At 40.5% G+C, this 18,509-nt stretch overlaps 1 protein-coding gene across 2 annotated transcripts in view; it reads right to left on the bottom strand.

Moving 5' to 3' along the window:
• Nucleotides 1-14,486: 14,486 nt before the first annotated feature.
• Fas (Fas cell surface death receptor) overlaps nucleotides 14,487-18,509 on the bottom strand; it is a 35,089-nt gene continuing 31,066 nt past the window's right edge. For both annotated transcript variants that reach the window (XM_021151977.1, XM_029472879.1), the window contains exon 9: nucleotides 14,487-15,262. In XM_021151977.1, coding sequence (XP_021007636.1) covers nucleotides 14,931-15,262 — 332 coding nt within the window. In that variant the 3' untranslated portion in view covers nucleotides 14,487-14,930. The remainder of the gene's footprint in view (nucleotides 15,263-18,509) is intronic.

Below are 18,509 nucleotides of genomic sequence, written 5' to 3'. Positions count from 1 at the left end.
AGAGTGAACAACCTCGTATAAGAAAGAGAGGCAGCAGAGTAAATGGCTTGGATACTTCGTAGCTTCAGAAAACGAAACAAAAGCAAATCTTTGCCTGGTTTACATTATTGCCCAGTGTCTCTCCTGGAGTGAGAAAGAGTAAGTTCCTGTTCTCACAGCCTTTGATACGGTTTCCTCTCCACTATTTACCATACAATTTATAATTGCTACTTAATGGCTAGGTATAGGGTGGGGCATGACCCTAGAATGAGTGCAGGTTTTCTCTAAAAGGGATTACTGAGCAGTTATGAGAAGAGAGAAAAAAATAATCAGCCTTATGTTTGAGAAAGACAGATCTGGTGATGATTTAGAAAATGGGTTCAAGCAGGGTGAGGCTAGATGCTGTCAAACAGCAGTTTTGAGATCCTCGTCCAAAGAATTCAAGTATTTGAACCATGTTGATAACGGGACAAAGAGCAGGGAAATGGTTAGAAAAGTTATGTTGACCACCCTGGGTAATGAATAAGACCTAGAACTTAAAAATACAAAGGTGAAGGTGATGGTTGAATTTAAATCATTTCCCAGTAAGGGGAGTAAAGAGCTAGTATATCTTTCTTTGTGTGTTTCTTGTCCCAACTTTACAGAAAACCCAACCTTCTGCTAACCAGGCACCCAGAAGCATTGGCACAATCGAAACCCAAGAAGTTTTTATTACTCTAGTATCAGTACGTCCGTCATGATCCCCAGATTCTGATTTCTTACCCACAATCTACATGAGGAAAAACATGAGACCAAATCAGGAAATGATAATAGTATCTGCTCGACCTGAGCTTTGCCCACATATCTGAGAATTCCCGGCAAAGTGCAGGGTTGATGCTGTGATTGACATGTAGCTGCCTGCTGTTCCATGAGAAACCATTAAAAATAGTTTGACAGAGATGGCTTGGAAGGCAACTCTTTCTGGGTCATCTACATGTGGGTGGCAAGGTTAGACTACCCTTTATAAAAAGAGAAGAGAGGACTTACCCGCTGAAATTCCTTCCCACAGGCTATTTCCTGATCACACTTTCCCACACAAGATAAGGCTGGCATACTTCTGCATGATTCAGTCCAATCCCTTCAGTGGCATCTAAGTATCTACTTAACCTCAAACCTTGCTGAGTGGTACTTTATTGAAACCAAGAGACTAGGATTATCAGCTCTTACTGCACATGGTCAGGCTAAAGACCCAGTACACCCAGGACGCAGACCTTGGACACTCAGGAAGAACAATTAAGGCAATGCAGAGCTTTTGGTACAGCGAACAACCCTTCCTTTTCGGTCATTCCTATAAGTACCACATTACAGGCCATTTCACCTTTGAAGAGATCAAACCTCAAAGATTTTATGTATGTTGATCAAGGCTAGATGGCTAGTAAGTTTTTTGGTTTTTGTTTGTTTGGTTGGTTGGTTTGGTTTGGTTTGGTTTGGTTTGGTTTGGTTTGGTTTGGTTTGGTTTGGTTTGGTTTGGTTTTTCCAGACAGGGTTTCTCTGTATAGCCCTGGCTGTCCTGGAACTCACTCTGTAGACCAGGCTGGCCTCAGAAATCCGCCTGCCTCTGCCTCCTGAGTGCTGGGATTAAAGGAGTGCGCCACCATGCCCAGCTGGCTAGTAAGTTTTGAAGCTAGGATTTATATTGAAATTTGTTTGCCCCCTGTTGTAGTCTGTCTTGCGTTGTTATCACAGAATGTTTAACATTTCAACAGGCTTTTCATGATAAAGCAAGTCATTGCTTTGCATCCAGCAGCTAGAAAGTCCAAAGAGCATGGAGCTACTTTCTGGTGGAGGAGTGTGCTGCTTCACAAGAAGGCAGACGCTCGGGTGGTGCAAAGCAAAAGCAAGGGAGAGAATGCCAAACAAACCAGACGTGTGTGACAACAACCCACTCTCAGCCTTCAGAGAGCCAACTCAGAGAAAAGCATTAACTCCTGTAGGTGACTTAATTGTCTTCTAAAGGCACCAAGTACTGACATCATGACATTGGGCACAAAAGCTCAACACTGAAGACTAACCCCATCTAAGTCTCACCAGCTCTAGGACCTAGGGTTCTTCAATCAGTCCATGCTGACCTACTTGAAAACTGTTTTTGAAGCTGAAATATTTGTTTTCATTTTTTAGGCTATTTTAAGAACATGATTCCTACCATAAAATTTAAGATTTCAGAATACCTAATTACATATCTTTTCATATCTTACAAACCAAATCTTCATATTTTCTCATGAATTAAATTTGGAAACTACATGATACAAGTGAAAGAGTTCCTGTTCAAACAAAATGATTCTTGGCTTCTATAATTTTTAGCCATTTAAAAAACAAAATTTATTCAAAGCATACAACCTAGTAGTCAAAAGTATAAATTATTTGAGTGATATATTTGACTTCAGGTGATTGTGGAAAAAGACTTTTAAATTTTTTTCCTATCAATTGACTAGCATTCTTAACTATACTTTAGTTTTACTATACTTAACTCTCTGACAGTGATTTCTGTGCCCTGTCCCAAAGAACATTTCAGGATATAGTCCCATTATGATACCTAATGATACAGCTGAAAATCAGCATGGAATTTGTCCTGCAGCAAACCTCATAGACTTTCATTCACTCATCTGGTCCTTTATTTGGCAATACTGTTTGTTAATATATCACTGAGTTCAGGTCTCACTGAGGTTTATCAGCGATTCCTGTCTATTAATATTCATCCTCTCATGACTTCCTTAACAGATTGTACCAAGGTCCTTGTATGCTCAGTTGAACTTGGCAAAGGAATAATGTAGTTCCACATAGCAAGGTTGCAAAAAGGCTATAAATTGTGACTCCATTACTTCCCCTTCTCCCTTGGATTACTCAATCTGAGGAAAGCTATCTGCCATGCTGTGCAGGCATTCAGGAAGCCCAGCGGAAATTCCCATAGAGAACGGATCTGAAAATTTTCACTAATCTGAGTAACTGTAGCTTTTACACAAACACACACACACACCCGCGTGTGTGCGCGAGCTTCCACACAGGTTTGTAGCACTGACCCATATCTAGAATACAAACCAGGGGAGACCACTATCTCCTTTAGTAGCTCTGAAGTTCTGGACCCTCATTGTGTAAAAGAACACATTTGTTATTTCAAGTTGCTAAGTTTAAGGAGAATCTCATTAGACAACAATGAACAACCAACATACTCAGGCTAAGTACAGAGAGCATAAATAGTTATCAACTTTATCCCTGTTGTTAAGGGAATTGTGCAAAATGTATGTGGTAGCCAGTATCTGTTGGGAGACTGATGGATGGTGGCAAGTGGCTGTTTCCCTTCTGTTAGACACGATTATTGTCTTCAATCAGAGCAGCTGTGGTCCACATTGCCTAGGTCCTCACAAGATTGAGCCTCTTAACATCTCCATCTCCAGGTGGAGGATGCAGTGAGGCTCAAGATGTCCCTTTTCTCCTGGGGGACAGGAGCAGTAAACAGTCACTGGAGGAGAAGGTTTTCTGTGTCAGAGTTGCCAGGAAGCTGCACAGGGGATTTCTTCGAGTTGTGATTAACCCTCTCTGGTTTACCAAGAAAGACTGGATCAATCTTTTCTGTCATTACCTTCTCTAGCTGGACTGAATAGACATAGAGTTTCTAAGAATAGAAAGGAGTCTGTGGATTGGTTAAATGAATGAATAAAAATCTTCAAAGAGAAGACCTCATTTGAGAAATAAATTTCAGGGATTACTTGATTTCAATTTACATACCACTACAATTGTTACCTGTTTCTTCAAAGGTTTTGTTACTTCTGAAGTGACTGCTCTGAGTCTGCCTTGAATCCTAGTGGCTGTTTCACAAGGTGCTTAGCATCCATCTGCCTAGCATCCTTTAAGTCTCCGAAGTCAGTCATCACAGAGTATCAGATTATTTCCTGTGAAGAACAATTTGGGCTATATACAAACACTCTCCTCTTTGTGAATCCACACATTTACGATAATACTTGATGATTTATGCATCTTTATGTTCCCTTTCTCCTTCTATGTAGAGACACACACATACACAAATACATGCACACAAAATATATACTTATATACATACATACATATATACATATGCATACACACATATACCATATATATGAAATATATACCCATGTAAATGTATGTATATATGTATATAGTTCTTTTTCTCCCAGTATGTATTTTCTGGCCTCTTCCTGGTATTGCCTGCTTCCACTTAGACAAAAATCACATGAGGAAGATATTCAAGGAAGGAAGGGAAGTTCAAGGAAGACATTTTTTTTGAGAAAAGAGAATTTATTGGGTCTAGATTTTTAGAAACAAGGTTCATGACTGTCATGGTGGAATCAGGAAAATAGGCAATGATGGCATGGAACGGTAGTTGAGAGCTTTCATGTGGAGATGACAACTATGAGGCAGAAAGAAACAGGCTAACTGGGAATGGGGTAGGTTCTAGAAACCTAAAAATCAATCCCCATGGTATAACTCCTTTAACAGGGCTACACCTTCTAAGTCTTTCCAAACAACTCTATCAACTGGAGACCAAAACTAAGACAAATAAGCCTATTGGGACCAATCTCATTCAAACCAACACAGGAAACTCCACATCTAGTACTTACGCATTAGCTACAAAATCAAGGAAGACATCTCAACATAACTGAGATCAAAATTATAGCTACAGAGATTATGAAAATCAGTAAGATAAAATTGTACTTTCTCTGAAACATTTATTTTGATTGAATATTGGAGCTTCTATCAGAAGTTTGATAAGTAAGTTACTTTTATAATGAAATGAAGATGGAAGTAATCATGAAACTAAATGAAAGATTAAATTTTAAAAAGTTATGTAAAATACACTTAACTGCCGGATAATGAGGAATGGACAGCATTTCAGTGCTTTGGAATGGCCTGGGAGCAATACTTGATTTGCTGTCAACCTTTGTCTTTTTCATGGCTGGACCACATGTACATAAATACACATGTACTTTTCACTACAAGAGTCCATTGCTGTTGCTCATGGCTTAGAGTTGAGAAATGTGTTCGGAGGGATGACACAAAATCAGGTGAGGGAGTTGACAGAGCTGTTAGAAACACATTAAAACCAAAAACGACTACCCAGTTTTGTTCTCTCATTCTGCGTTTTAGTTTGGCTGCAGAGCATTAATGAGGGCATGGAGAGAACCCACTCATGACTCAGTAAGCCTAAGTTTGAAGTTGAGATGTGGAGACTAAATAAATAAATAAATAAATAAATAAACAAATAAATAAAGCTTAACTCAAGTTGAGTGACCATTCCTAGGTGAGAGAAGAAATGAGAACAGGAAGCTGGGAAACGTCTTCCTTACACCCAATTAAAATACATAGTTCAACAGATCCTGCAGCCTGCACCAGATCTATCTAGAATGCTGTCACCATTACCTCTTCTAAGTCTTCATTCATTCGTTACCAAGGAGACAGACCTCCCATCCTCATCCCAGCCTCTGCTACCAGTGGGATAGTATTTGCCCAGTAAAAGAAAAGAAGTACTGATACGATACAATTAGGTGGGTCCTGAAAACATTCAGAGAAAGAAGATCATCAAAAAAGCCCACAGATGGCCTTCCACTTACCTCATATGTCTCAGATTGCTGTCTCTGAATTCCCAATACCGAGCTAAGAAATGGTCTCTCTTGAAAGATGCACCACATATAAGGCTGTGCAAAGCATGGTTATGCTTTGACAGGCTCAGAATAGTTAAACCTAAAGACAGAAATCTTCTTACTGATGATTGCGGATGGGGGGTTGGGGCTAGGGGACTGGGGGAAAATGCTTAGTACACACCAGCTTTCCTTCGAAGAAATAAAAGCTTTTGGAACCAGATGGAAGTAAAGAAAAAGTTGCACAATGTTGTGAAATACTAAATACCACTGAATTGTATACTTTATGATGGTTGGTTTTTATGTTATGTGGCTTTCGCCTAGATTAAAAACAAAAGGGAAGAAAGGGACTTTCCGATTTCCAAGTTCTTGAGAAAGCCCTTTCTCCTGAAGGAATGAGTAAGGTGTGATGTGTCGGTCAGTCAAGTGCTAGGCCATGGGAGAGGATGGAGAAGCACCAGGGCAGAGTGTGCCCTGGACCAGAATTCAGCAGAACTGGAGAAAGTGCTGCAGTGGGACTCTCTCAACAGCTTCTTCAGAGTCTTGCTGATCCAAGCAGCACTCTCTGCACACCCTCCAACCCACCCTTAGGTCCTGAATCTCACCGGGAGCCATGTCTCATAACCTCTCATTTCCCAAAGGGCCGTTCATTTCCTGAAGACCCACAACTTTGCTGTATCTCCCCCGCCTCAGGAATTTTGTTTAAATAGTAAAGCTACACAATAGAAGTATCTGGTCCATGAGATTTATCTTTGTATCAGCTGTGGAAATAGGAAGATGCATTGGCAAGGCCTTTGTCCCTCAACAAGACCAGCTCCAGGCATCTGGACGCTGTCACCTCTCTTACCTTCATGCTCTCTTACCTACCGTCATGCTTCTCCTTTTGTACACTGCAGCCATACTGACCCCGTTGCTGACACTCACGCATGTTTGGCTTGTTCTGGCGTTTGCTCCAGTCCAAATTCTTGTCCGTCATGTTATGAGAGATCCAGCTCCATATTGGTGGTCTTTTTGTATTTTATTAGCATGTTATCCTAGAATAGTGCCTAGCTGTAAAAAGTAAGAACTATTTGATAGATAGTTGTAGAAAGACCAAGAGTCCTAGTATTTCAACATAAACCGCTTTCTCTCTTTCTTGATCACTGTTGAATACATTTCCAAATGAAGCCGGTTTTACTGCAATTTGTAAAGACTTTATTGTTGTGCACTCTTGATACCTAAGATGGGATTTGAGCATGCACACCCAGGTTCTGAGGATAACACACTGGTCTCTGGCCTAGAGCTAGACCTTCAATCTTTCCCACCATGTTTTCTGGGAACCAGACTGAGATCCCTTGCAGACGGAGAAGGAAGAGAAGAGATTTAGAAAAAAGTTCCATTGGCTCTAGCCAACAAACCTTGGCAGTTGTGTGACAAAGAATTCTAAGAGGTTCATGGAACTTTGTTGCTAAATTTTCTCACTCTCTTTCAGTACAGTAGATCTTGCTCTAGCCTTTAATAGAAGACACCAAGTCACTTGTTTATAGACAAATAAGAGTGCATCAGGGTCACAAGGCAGAGCACAGCGGGGATTCCATCAACTCTGTCTGGGTCCTACAACATGAGCATACCTGTCTATCAGCTGACTTCCAGATGTTCTGCACCTGGTCCTGCTATCTGACTGTCACCCAGCAAACACTTCCTTCTCACGTCCATTCTATTAACTTAAGAGGATGGGCACATACACTTGATATATTTGTATTATAATATAATATGCACTTACCTTTAGTTAGTCTAAAAATGGTGTAGTGCTTGTTTAACTTTTAGTTAAACAGTGAATTAATCTCTAAGTTGGAAATATTTCTTTCCATGGGTGTTGGCATACTGAAGCCTCTCAGGGACTCATGGGTATGAGACAAGTGCTCCCCCCTTCCCCCAAAGCCACATCATCTGCAGGACATTTCCAAACGTCCTCGGGTGGTTTCTATGAACGTTAAGCTTAAGAACCAATGTCATAGTCTATTACAGTTTATCACATCCTCACATGGGTGTCTCATTCCTGTGCATCACAGTTATAGGAACAACTGATGGACTGTGACTTTCATTTACAGATATGGATAAAGAACATCCAAGATGTTAAATCTAAAATTATACAGCTAGGCCATAAAAAGGGGTTGACTTAGAACCAGACATTGCCTTATTCTAGATAAAACTCTTGTAATATCTGCTGTGTTTTGTTCCTTTGTTGGCAAGTTGAATATGAGATAAACTGTGACGTACTTTGCAGAAACTTTCAACCAGGATCTGAGTCAGTGCTGGAGAAACAGTGCCATCTTGTGGCCGTGTGGAACCACAGCCCCGCTTTCCTTCCAATTTGTTTGGAGCCCACTGTTATATTTTATTGACAGATCCTTGGGCCTTTTATTTTATAGCCGAGACTTTTTTTTTTTTTTTCATTTAGTAAGAGGGAAAACAAACACAGGGATTTCCATTTTTATCTGTCTTTTAGGAATAAGGGATTAGTAATGCATGGCTTTTAAAATACATGTAAAGAAATCCTTTACCATAGCACACTCAGGATATATTAAGACATATTTTTTAAATTTTTTATTAGATTTTTTCTTCATTTACATTTCAAATGCCATCCCAAAAGTACCCCATACCCTCCCCCTCCCTGCTTCCCTACCCACTCACTCCCACTTCTTGGCCTTGGCGTTCCCCTGTATTGAGGCATATAGAGTTTGCAAGACCAAGGGGCCTCTCTTCCCAATGATGGCCAACTAGGCCATCTTCTGCTACATATGCAGCTAGAGACACGAGCTCCGGGGATACTGGTTAGTTCATATTGTTGTTCCACCTATAGGGTTGCACACCCCTTCAGCTCCTTGGGTGCTTTCTCTAGCTCCTCCATTGGGAGCCCTGTGTTCCATGCTATAGATGACTGTGAGCATCCACTTCTGTATTTGCCAGGCACCGGCATAGCATCACTCGAGATAGCTATCTCAGGGTCCTTTCAGCAAAATCTTGCTGGCATATGCACTATTGCCTGCATTTGGTGGCTGATTATGGAATGGACCCCTGGGTAGGGTATTCTCTGGATGGTCCATCCTTTTGTCTTAGCTCCAAACTTTGTCTCTGTAACTCCTTCCATGGGTATTTTATTCCCTATTCTAGGGAGGAATGAAGTATCCATGAGTTGATCTTCCTTCTTCTTGATTTTCTTGTGTTTTGCAAATTGTATCTTGGGTATTCTAGGTTTCTGGGCTAATATCCACTTATCAGTGAGTGCATATCAAGTGACTTCTTTTGTGATTGGGTTACCTCACTCAGGACACATGCTCCACTATGTTCATAGCAGCCCTATTTATAATAGCCAGAAGCTGGTAGGAACCCAGATATCCCTCAACAGAGAAATGGATACAGAAAATGTGGTACATTTACACAATGGAGTATTATTCAGCTATTAAAAACAATGAATTTATGAAATTCTTAGGCAAATGGATATATCTGGAGCTGAGACATTTTTATCCTACATTTCATGGATTTACTCATCAAGAACAAGGTAATTAAAGTCATGTGATAGTAACCAACAGTCAAGTGATTCATATTTTTTCTCACTTTATTTACTGGGGTGTAGGACCATTTTGTCCACTTGTATGATTCTGGACTTGTGGCTCAGGTAGATCCTTCTACCCTGTAACTGGAGGCACCTTCTAATGAAGCTCAAAGTATCAAGGACATGTCTCCTCTCACTAAAAAGTAGCAATCTTCCCCCTAAAGCAGTATTATATTAGAAACAAAGTTAGAGATTGACCATTATTTTACTGATGGTGAAGTGTCTGGAATGGAGATCTTGTCTTTCTGACTAGAAAGTAAACAGGTGATATAAAAGCTGAATACATCTTATACATCATATTCATATACATATACATACACACACACACACACACACAATCAGCATGTCTCCTTGCAGTCACTTGGTTAACTAACATCTTCCCTTCTAACGTATTTAATCATTGTGTCTGTGGTGCGTGCACATTCGCAGGTGCACATGCACATGTAGCCATTCTTACTTAGGATGTCCCCCTCTATCGTTTTCCACCGCTTTGGTTTGAGAACACATCTTACTCCCACGGTTCTGGGAGACTAACTGGTCAGGAGCTTCTGGCATTACCAGTTTCTGCTTTCCAACACTGGGGTTACAAGGATGTGCCACCATTACAGTGACTGGTTTCTTTTAGGGCTGGGGATGCAAATTCAGGCTGGAGAGCACGCGCACCGAATGCTTTACACTCTGAGCTACCTGCCCTTGCCCTTTCCCACTTTCTACTTTAGAATACAAAGTTGACTATATCTAAAGGAAAACCCTTCTGTCCCAAAAGCCTATAAATATACATAACGTCTACATCACAGATCTCCAAGGTGTTTCAGGTGACAGCACAACCTCCCTCAGTATGTTTCCATCTTTGGAGCCTTCCACTGGAGGGTATCTGGAAGGGGTTTGTCACACCCCAACAGAACTACTTCATAGGATCAGCACTTTATATAATACAGCAAATCAGCTCACTACAGTTTATTATCTTCTTTCTGCCTAGAGCCAAGGTATTCATCCAAGCACTGAACTGCTAAGAGGTCTAAGTAAGCATTTAAACCAATGAAAATGTATGCTAGCCTTATTTATGATAGCCAGAATCTGGAAAGAACCCAGATGTCCCTGAACAGAGGAAAGGATACAGAAAACGTGGTACATTTACACAATGGAGTACTACTCAGCTATTAAAAACAATGAATTTATGAAATTCTTGGACAAATGGATGTATCTGGAGGATATCATCCTTAGTGAGGAAACCCAATCACAAAAGAAGTCATTAGATATGCACTCACTGATAAATGGATATTAGCCCAGAAACTTAGAATACCCAAGATACAATTTGCAAAACATAAGAAAATCAAGAAGAGGGAAGACCAACCTGTGAATATTTATTCCCCCTTAGAATAGGGAACAAAATACCCATGAAAGGAGTTACAGAGACAAAGTTTGGAGCTAAGATGAAAAGATGGAGTACCCAGAGACTTCCCAACCTGGGGATCCATCCCTTAATCAGCAACCAAACCCAGACACTATTGCATATGCCAGTAAGATTTTGCTGAAGATACCCCGATATAGCTGTCTCCTATGAGGCTATGCCAGTACCTGGCAAACACAGAAGTGGATGCTAACAGTCATCTATAGGATGGAACACAAAGTCCCCAATGGAGAAGCTAGAGAAAGTACCCAAGGAGCTGAAGGGGTCTGCAACCCTATAGGTGGAACAACAATACGAACTAACCAGTACTCCCAGAGCTGTGTCTCTAGCTGCATATGTAGCAGAAGATGGCCTAGTTGGCCATCATTGGGAAGAGAGGCCTCTTGTTATTGCAAACTTTATATGCCCCAGTACAGGGGAACACCAGGGCCAAGAAATGGGAGTGGGTGGGTAGGGAAGCAGGGTGGGGGGGGTATAGGGAATTTTCAGGATAGCATTTGAAATGAAAATAAAGAAAATATCTAATTAAAAAAAAAAAAAGAAAAGAAAAATGTATGCTAGCCTATAAGTGTGACACATGGCCTCACACAGATTTCTGTCTGTGATCTATTCTCAGATCACTGGAAACAGAAGGACAAGCCAGAGGTATGACAGAGTTAAAGCCTTAGTAAAATCCATTTGCTAACAAACTCTCAGAGTTGGTGCCAAGAGACAGCTTAAACTAAGTTCCAGCTAAACACCGCATGGCATGAGAAAGTTGGACCAATATGGGAGCCCAACTTCCTTCTTCTGGTGCACAAATCTATTTGAACCCTGAAATTATTGAAAGATATAAGTCCCAAGATACTAAGAAATCCTGGCTCAGAACAGGAGTGTCTGGAAGAGTTGGTAAATGGACCCATAAATGTTCTATGCATGAAGTTGGTACACATAAATATAAGACGTGTCATTCAGATCTACAATTCAAGTTCAAAACTACACCAAGAAGGTCACATGAGTATGGCTAGAGATGTGGCTCAATGGGTAACCTTAGTACAAGTCCCCAGAACTCCTGTAAAAGGCAGTCATGGCATATATGTATCTGTAAGCTTGGTAATGGGAAGAGGGCAGAGGTGGCAGACTGGCTGCCAGTCTAGGTCCAGGTTCAGTAAGATTCTGTCTCAACACAATAAGGTGGAGGATGCTAAATCAGGATACCTCTTATCCTATGACATCCCAGTATTTGCACATAGACATATACACCTGCACACAAATGTGTATACAGTGCACATGCTTAAATTCTTGGGAGCCATGTGAGGACAGTGAGTTTATGATTGGCAGCATGAGATCACAAGTAAAATTTAATTTTAAAAGTACTTTTAGGAAGGACTCATGGAGAGCTGTAGACTCCTTAAAGTAGCAATGATGGAATAAGATTGTGATTGTAGCCTTGGCTGGATTTAAAATCACCTAAGAGACCCACCTCTGGATAAGCTTGTGGGTATGTTCCAGATAGGCTTAATAGAAGAGGGAAGACCCACACTGAGAGTCTGCACACCATCCCATCCCATGGACCAGGATCTGAGTGTGAATAAAATGGAAATGAAGAAGGCTAGTGGAGCACCAGCCCTCCAAGGTCTCTCCTTCCTGACTGCAGACACAGCTGGACCAGCTGCCATGGTCCCCCAGCTCTGGCCTCCTTGTCATGATAGACTGACTGGACATTCAAAGCGCAAGCCAAGCCTTCTTCCTTTGGTTGCTTCTTGCCAGATATTTGTTTACAACAAGAAACGAGACTGATAGACACAACTTTCCTCATAACCTTAAAATATCCATGAAAAGGAAGCAGAAACAAAGTATGACAAAGTATGTATAAGTGAGCATTCACAGATAATTAGAAATGTCACAAATAGTAGACAAAATAATAAAAATGGAAATGGTTAATTTGAAGAGAATAATGAAACATCTCCCCTCATAAAATCTTCATATAAAACTATAGTTTCAAACAATCAGAGTAGAGAGAAGTTCAAGAAGCTTCAGGAGGTGATACTCTACTTTGGAAGGAAAGAATTGAGGGACTCATACAGGAGCATATTCAAAAAGAAAAGATCCAAGTCTTCAGAACAGCAAGGACATGGTATATGCGTGTGTGTGCGTGTGTGTGTGTGTGTGTGTGTGTATACACTCATATATACATATACATATACATAAACATATATGCATGTAGCATCATTAATGAAAAATAAGGACATGAGTTTGAAAGAGGGGGAAATGAGGGTGTTGGAGAGAGGAAAGGGAAGGGGAGATGGTATAATTATAATCTCAGAGGATAAAAGAAAAATATAAAAGTCATACTGCTTAGCAAATGAGTTAAAACTAAGTCTACTATAATCCCAACAATTAGGAGGGTGAGGCAGGAGGATTACTACAAATTTCAGGCCAGCCTAGACCACAGAAGAAGATCTCAAGAAAACAGGGATAATGAAGGATGGGGAAAGAAGAAGCAGAAAGGGGAGAAGAGGGAGGGGAAATGGGGGAGGAGAAAGAGATCAATAAATCCACATTGGAACTCTTTTAAGTTAAATTGCTGAACACCAAGACAGTGAAGTAAAGGAAGCTTCAGAATCTATTAGAGGAAAAGAGAGGAATTGCCTAGAAAGGAACATTTAGACCAGAAGTGGACAGATCATTAACAATGAACACAAGAATACAGTGGACTGATGTTCTAAAAGCTAGGGAGAAACTACAAATACCGTGCATTGTGTAGACTTCCCCTTTCCATTCCTGATTATCTGTCTGTCTGCCTGCCTATCCATCCATCCATCTATCTATCTATCTATCTATCTATCTATCTATCTATCTATCTATCTATCTATCTACTCATTTACCTGGGTAGTAAGGATTGATTCAAGAACCTTAAGGGTGCTAAGAAGGTGGTCTACTACTGAGTTACCTTCCAGCCCCTGGTATAAAATCCTAATGCAGGTAAACTTCCATTCAGATGAGAGCACGGGAAATAATTTCTAATAATGTTGTGCTGTATGCCATATCTAGATCACTATATGGAAATTAACAATGTAGTACTGCATAGGGCCTGGTCAAATACCAGAGGACTCCGTGGTTACTAATGAAGAATGCTTCGAAGTTTAAGTATGCAAGGCCCATGGGGGTCCCTGACCTCCTTTTGTACATAGTCCTTTTTTCTGCAGCCCATACGCGACATAAGTATTCCTGTTCATGATGTGTACCACAAAAAAGATTCAATCACTGAAACAAGGTAACTTTGGAGCAAAAGGTCACTTTAAGTCCAGAACACAGCCATGGTTATTGATGTGGGAGCTGGCATTCCTGGAGCCTCTGGCTGAAGTCAAGGGGAAAAGACTCACATCCTCCAATACAAAGCCTTTTCAAAGGGACTCAAAGTTCTTGGTTCAAGTTCAAACTCAAAGAAGGCACAGGATGTTCTTATGCTTAATCTCACCTTAAAATGTGGGAGTTTCGTTGCTGAACTCTACTGGGTTTGTCCTTCTGCTCTGTCCAACTAGAAAGCTGGACAGGGCATACCTCAGAGAAAACTGTCATACCTCAGAGAAAACTATAGGCAAATGCCCAAGTCGTGCAATCTTTCTGCTTAAATGCACTTTTGAGACCATGGTCATCAGATTCCTCAAGACTATCAGACATCTGCCAAGCTAAAGTAGTCTTGACAGTAACAGCCATGGAACGAACCATTTAACTATTAAAAGGCTTTGGAAAGGAATTTCCTCCTAAGAGGACAAATCACGCTTTAAAGATTCATTGCCCAGGTAACATTTAAGTCGTCATCTAGAGTAAAGAAAAATGAAATAACAAGCAAGACAATAGAGCAATAGAAATGCAAAAAAATACTTTAATTTAAAAATTATTTCTTCTATTACACATTTCCATAGAGAGAGGAAAAGAACTGTCCATCAGTGGAAGGTCTTCAAGTAACCGAGAGTATTTGTTTCAGTTTATAATTCTCCTCAGTTCACAGTATATGAATATAAACACAAACACTGCAGGTCCCAATTCACATTTAATACAAATTTCATGGACGTTTGAATGTAAAAATCGCAGTAGACAGAGAAAATGGTTCATCTCAGCAACTGCAGAGAATAGCAGAAGCAGTCTCTGGAACCTGCTAGTCATTTGACCCTCACTGAATATCAACTGTCATTTGCGGGCAAAGAGAATGCACCAGGTGTTGCCAATGTCAATACAGTTGGCATTCATTTTGTTTCCATCATGGGTGGCAGGCTCTCTCCTCTCTTCATGGCTGGAACTGAGGTAGTTTTCACTCCAGACATTGTCTTTCATTTTCATTTCCGATGTCTGAGGTTGAGTTTCCAAGGTCCTTCTGGACCATGTCCTGAAATTTATCTAAAGTTCTGCGACATTCAGCTTTTTTGAGACCTTTGATTAAATCTTGATATGCATCACTCTTTCCATGAGATTGGTACCAGCACCAGAGCAGCTGGACTTTCTGCTCAGCTGTGTTTTGGATGCTGTCATGCACGATCTCATCTATCTTGCTTTCCTTGATGTTATTTTCTCGAGCAAATCTTTTAGCTTCCTGGATTGTCATATCTTCAGCAATTCTTGGGATGTATTTACTCAAGCTAAGATCTGAAAAACAGAAAATAGCTTCTGAAAATGTTTGTTTAAGAGAAATTCCCATTACAGAAGCCGGGTTCACATCTGCGCTAGGTGAGACCCCTAGGGTAAGCTTGAGTTGTCCTCCCAAACTTGCTAAAGTTTTTTATAGTTTATTCTCTGAGCCAGATGTGATACATGACATCTTTATATCTTCTTATTTCATTTATGAAATCAGAAGCTTGGTCTGTTCCAGGAGCTGATCCTGTGCCACAGTGATCCATACCCAAATACCATCAAGATCTGGTCTCTCAGTGCTGACACACCTGTGAGCACAGGTAAGACCACCACTTCTCAAATTCCTGGCCCAAGAGGGACCTACCCAGAGCCATCAGGACACAGGAATCAAGGAATAGCTGGGGATCCTTTTGGTTTCTGTCTGTGCTCCAGAACTGACCCTGTGCCACAGCTTTCCATACCCAAATTCCTCCCAGAAAAGAACTGGTCTCCAAGGAGTTCTGACACACAGGGTTGCAGGAGAGACAAGCCACAGTCAGAGACAGCACGACCAGCTAATACCAGAGATAACCAGGTGGAGAGAGGCAAACGGCAAGAACATAAGCAACAAAATCCAAGGTTACTTGGCATCTTCAGAATCCAGTTCTCCCACCACAGCAAGGCCTGGATATCCCAACACAGAAGAAAAGCAAAACTCTGATTTAAAATCACATCTCATGATGAGGATAATAGAGGACTTTCAGAAGGACATAAATAACTCCTTTAAAAACAGCTAGAAGCCCTTAAAGAGGAAGCATAAAAATCCTTTAAAGTGCTACAGGAAAACACAACCAAACTGGTGAAGGAATTGAATAAAACCTTGCAGGATCTAACAATGGAAACAGAAGCAATAAAGAAATTACAAATGGGAGATAAGAAACCTAGGAAAAGAATAGGAGTCATAGATGCAAGCATCACCAACAGAATACAAAAGATAGAAGAGAGAATCTCAGCTGCAGAAGATACCATAGAAAACATTGACACAACAGTAAAAGAAAATGAAAAATACACAAAGCTAGTAACCCCCCAAATCCAGGAAATCCAGGACACAATTAGAAGACCAAACCTAATGATAACAGGTATAGAAGAGAGCAAAGATTCCCAGATTAAAGGGCCAGTAAATATCTTCAACAAATTTATAGAAGAAAGCTTCCCTAACATAAAAGAAAGAGATGTACATATAAAATTAACTCAAACAAATCAATGGCCTTTCTCTACACAAAGGATAAACAGGCTGAGAAAGAAATTAGGGAAACAACACCCTTCACAATAGTCACAAATAATATAAAATACCTTGGTGTGACTCTAGCTCAGGAAGTGAAAGATATGTATGATAAGAACTTCAAGTCTCTGAAAAAAGAAATCGAAGAAGATCTCAGAAGATGGAAAGATCTCCCATGCTCATGGATTGGCAGAATTAATATAGTCAAAATCCTGCCAAAAGCAATATACAGATTCAATGCAATCCCCATCAAAACTCCAACTCAATTCTTCACTGGGATAGAAAGGGCAATTTGCAAATTCATCTGGAATAATAAAAAAACCTAGGATAGCAAAACTATTCTCAGCAATAAAAGAACCTCTGGTGGAATCACCATGCCTGACCTCAAGCTGTACTACAGAGCAATTGTGATAAAAACTGCATGGTACTGGTATAGTGAACAACAAGTAGATCAATGGAATAGAATTGAAGACCCAGAAATGAATCCACACACCTATGGTTCCTTGATCTTTGACAAGGGAGCTAAAACCATCCAGTGGAAAAAAGACAGCATTTTCAACAAATGGTGCTTGCACAAGTGGCAGTTATCATGTAGAAGAATGAGAATTGATCCATTCTTATCTCCTTGTACAAACTTCAAGTCTAAGTGGATCGTAGAACTCCACATAAAACCAGAGACACTGAAATTTATGGAGGAGAAAGTGGGGGAAAGCCTTGAAGATATGAGCACTGGGGAAAAATTCATAAACAGAATAGCAATTGCTTGTGCTATAAGATCAAGAATTGACAAGTGAGACCTCATGAAATTGCAAAGCTTCTGTAAGGCAAAGGACACTGTCAATAAGACAAAAAGGCCACCAAAAGATTGGGAAAGGATTTTTTACCAATCCTAAATGTGATAGGGGACTAATATCCACTATATACAAAGAGCTCAAGAAGCTGGACTCCAGAAATTCAAATAACCCCATTAAAATGGGGTACAGAGCTAAATAAACAATTCTCAAATGAGGAATAATGAAGGGCTGAGAAGCATCTAAAGAAATGTTCAACATCCTTAATCATCAGGGAAATGCAAATCAAAACAACCTTGAGATCCCACCTCACTCCAGTCAGAATGGCTAAGATCAAAAATTCAGGTGACAGCAGATGCTGGTGAGGATGTGGATAAAGAGGAACACTCCTCCATTGCTGGTGGGATTGCAAGCTTGTACAACCACTCTGGAAATTAGTCCTGTGGTTCCTCAGAAAATTCGACATAGTACTACCGAAGATCCAGAAATACCTTTCCTGGGCTTATACTGAGAAGATGTTCCAACTAGTAATAAGGACACATGCTCCACTATGTTCATAACAGCCTTATTTATAATAGCTAGAAGCTGGAAAGAACCCAGATGTACCTCAACAGAGGAATGGATACAGAAAATGTGATACATTTACACAATGGAGTGCTACTCAGGTATTACAAAGAATTTATGAAATTCTTGGGCAAATGGATGCATCTGGAGGATATCATCCTTAGTGAGGTAACCCAATCACAAAAGAAGTCACCTGATATCCACTCACTGATAAGTGGTTATTAGCCCATATGCTTAGAATACCGAAGATACAATTTGCAAAACACAAGAAAATCAAAAAGAATGAAGGCCAAAGTGTGGATACTTCACTCCTCCTTAGAATAGGGAACAAAACACCCATGGAAGGAGTTACAGAGAAAAAGTTTGGAGATAAGACAAAAGGATGGATCATCCGGAGACTACCCCACCTGGGGATCCATCCCATAATCAGCCACCAAACCCAGACACTATTGCATTTGCCAGCAAGATTTTGCTGAAGGACCCTGAGATAACTATCTCGAGTGATGCTATGCCAGTGCCTGGCAAATACAGAAGTGGATGCTCACAGTCATCTATAGGATGGAACACAGGGCCCCCAATGGAGGAGCTAGAGAAAGTACCCAAGGAGCTGAAGGGGTCTGCAACCCTATAGGTGGAACAACAATAT

The sequence above is a fragment of the Mus caroli genome, chromosome 19 (assembly GCF_900094665.2).
Source record: "Mus caroli chromosome 19, CAROLI_EIJ_v1.1, whole genome shotgun sequence".
NCBI lineage: Eukaryota > Metazoa > Chordata > Mammalia > Rodentia > Muridae > Mus > Mus caroli.
This window is presented reverse-complemented; position numbering and strand designations above follow the sequence as displayed.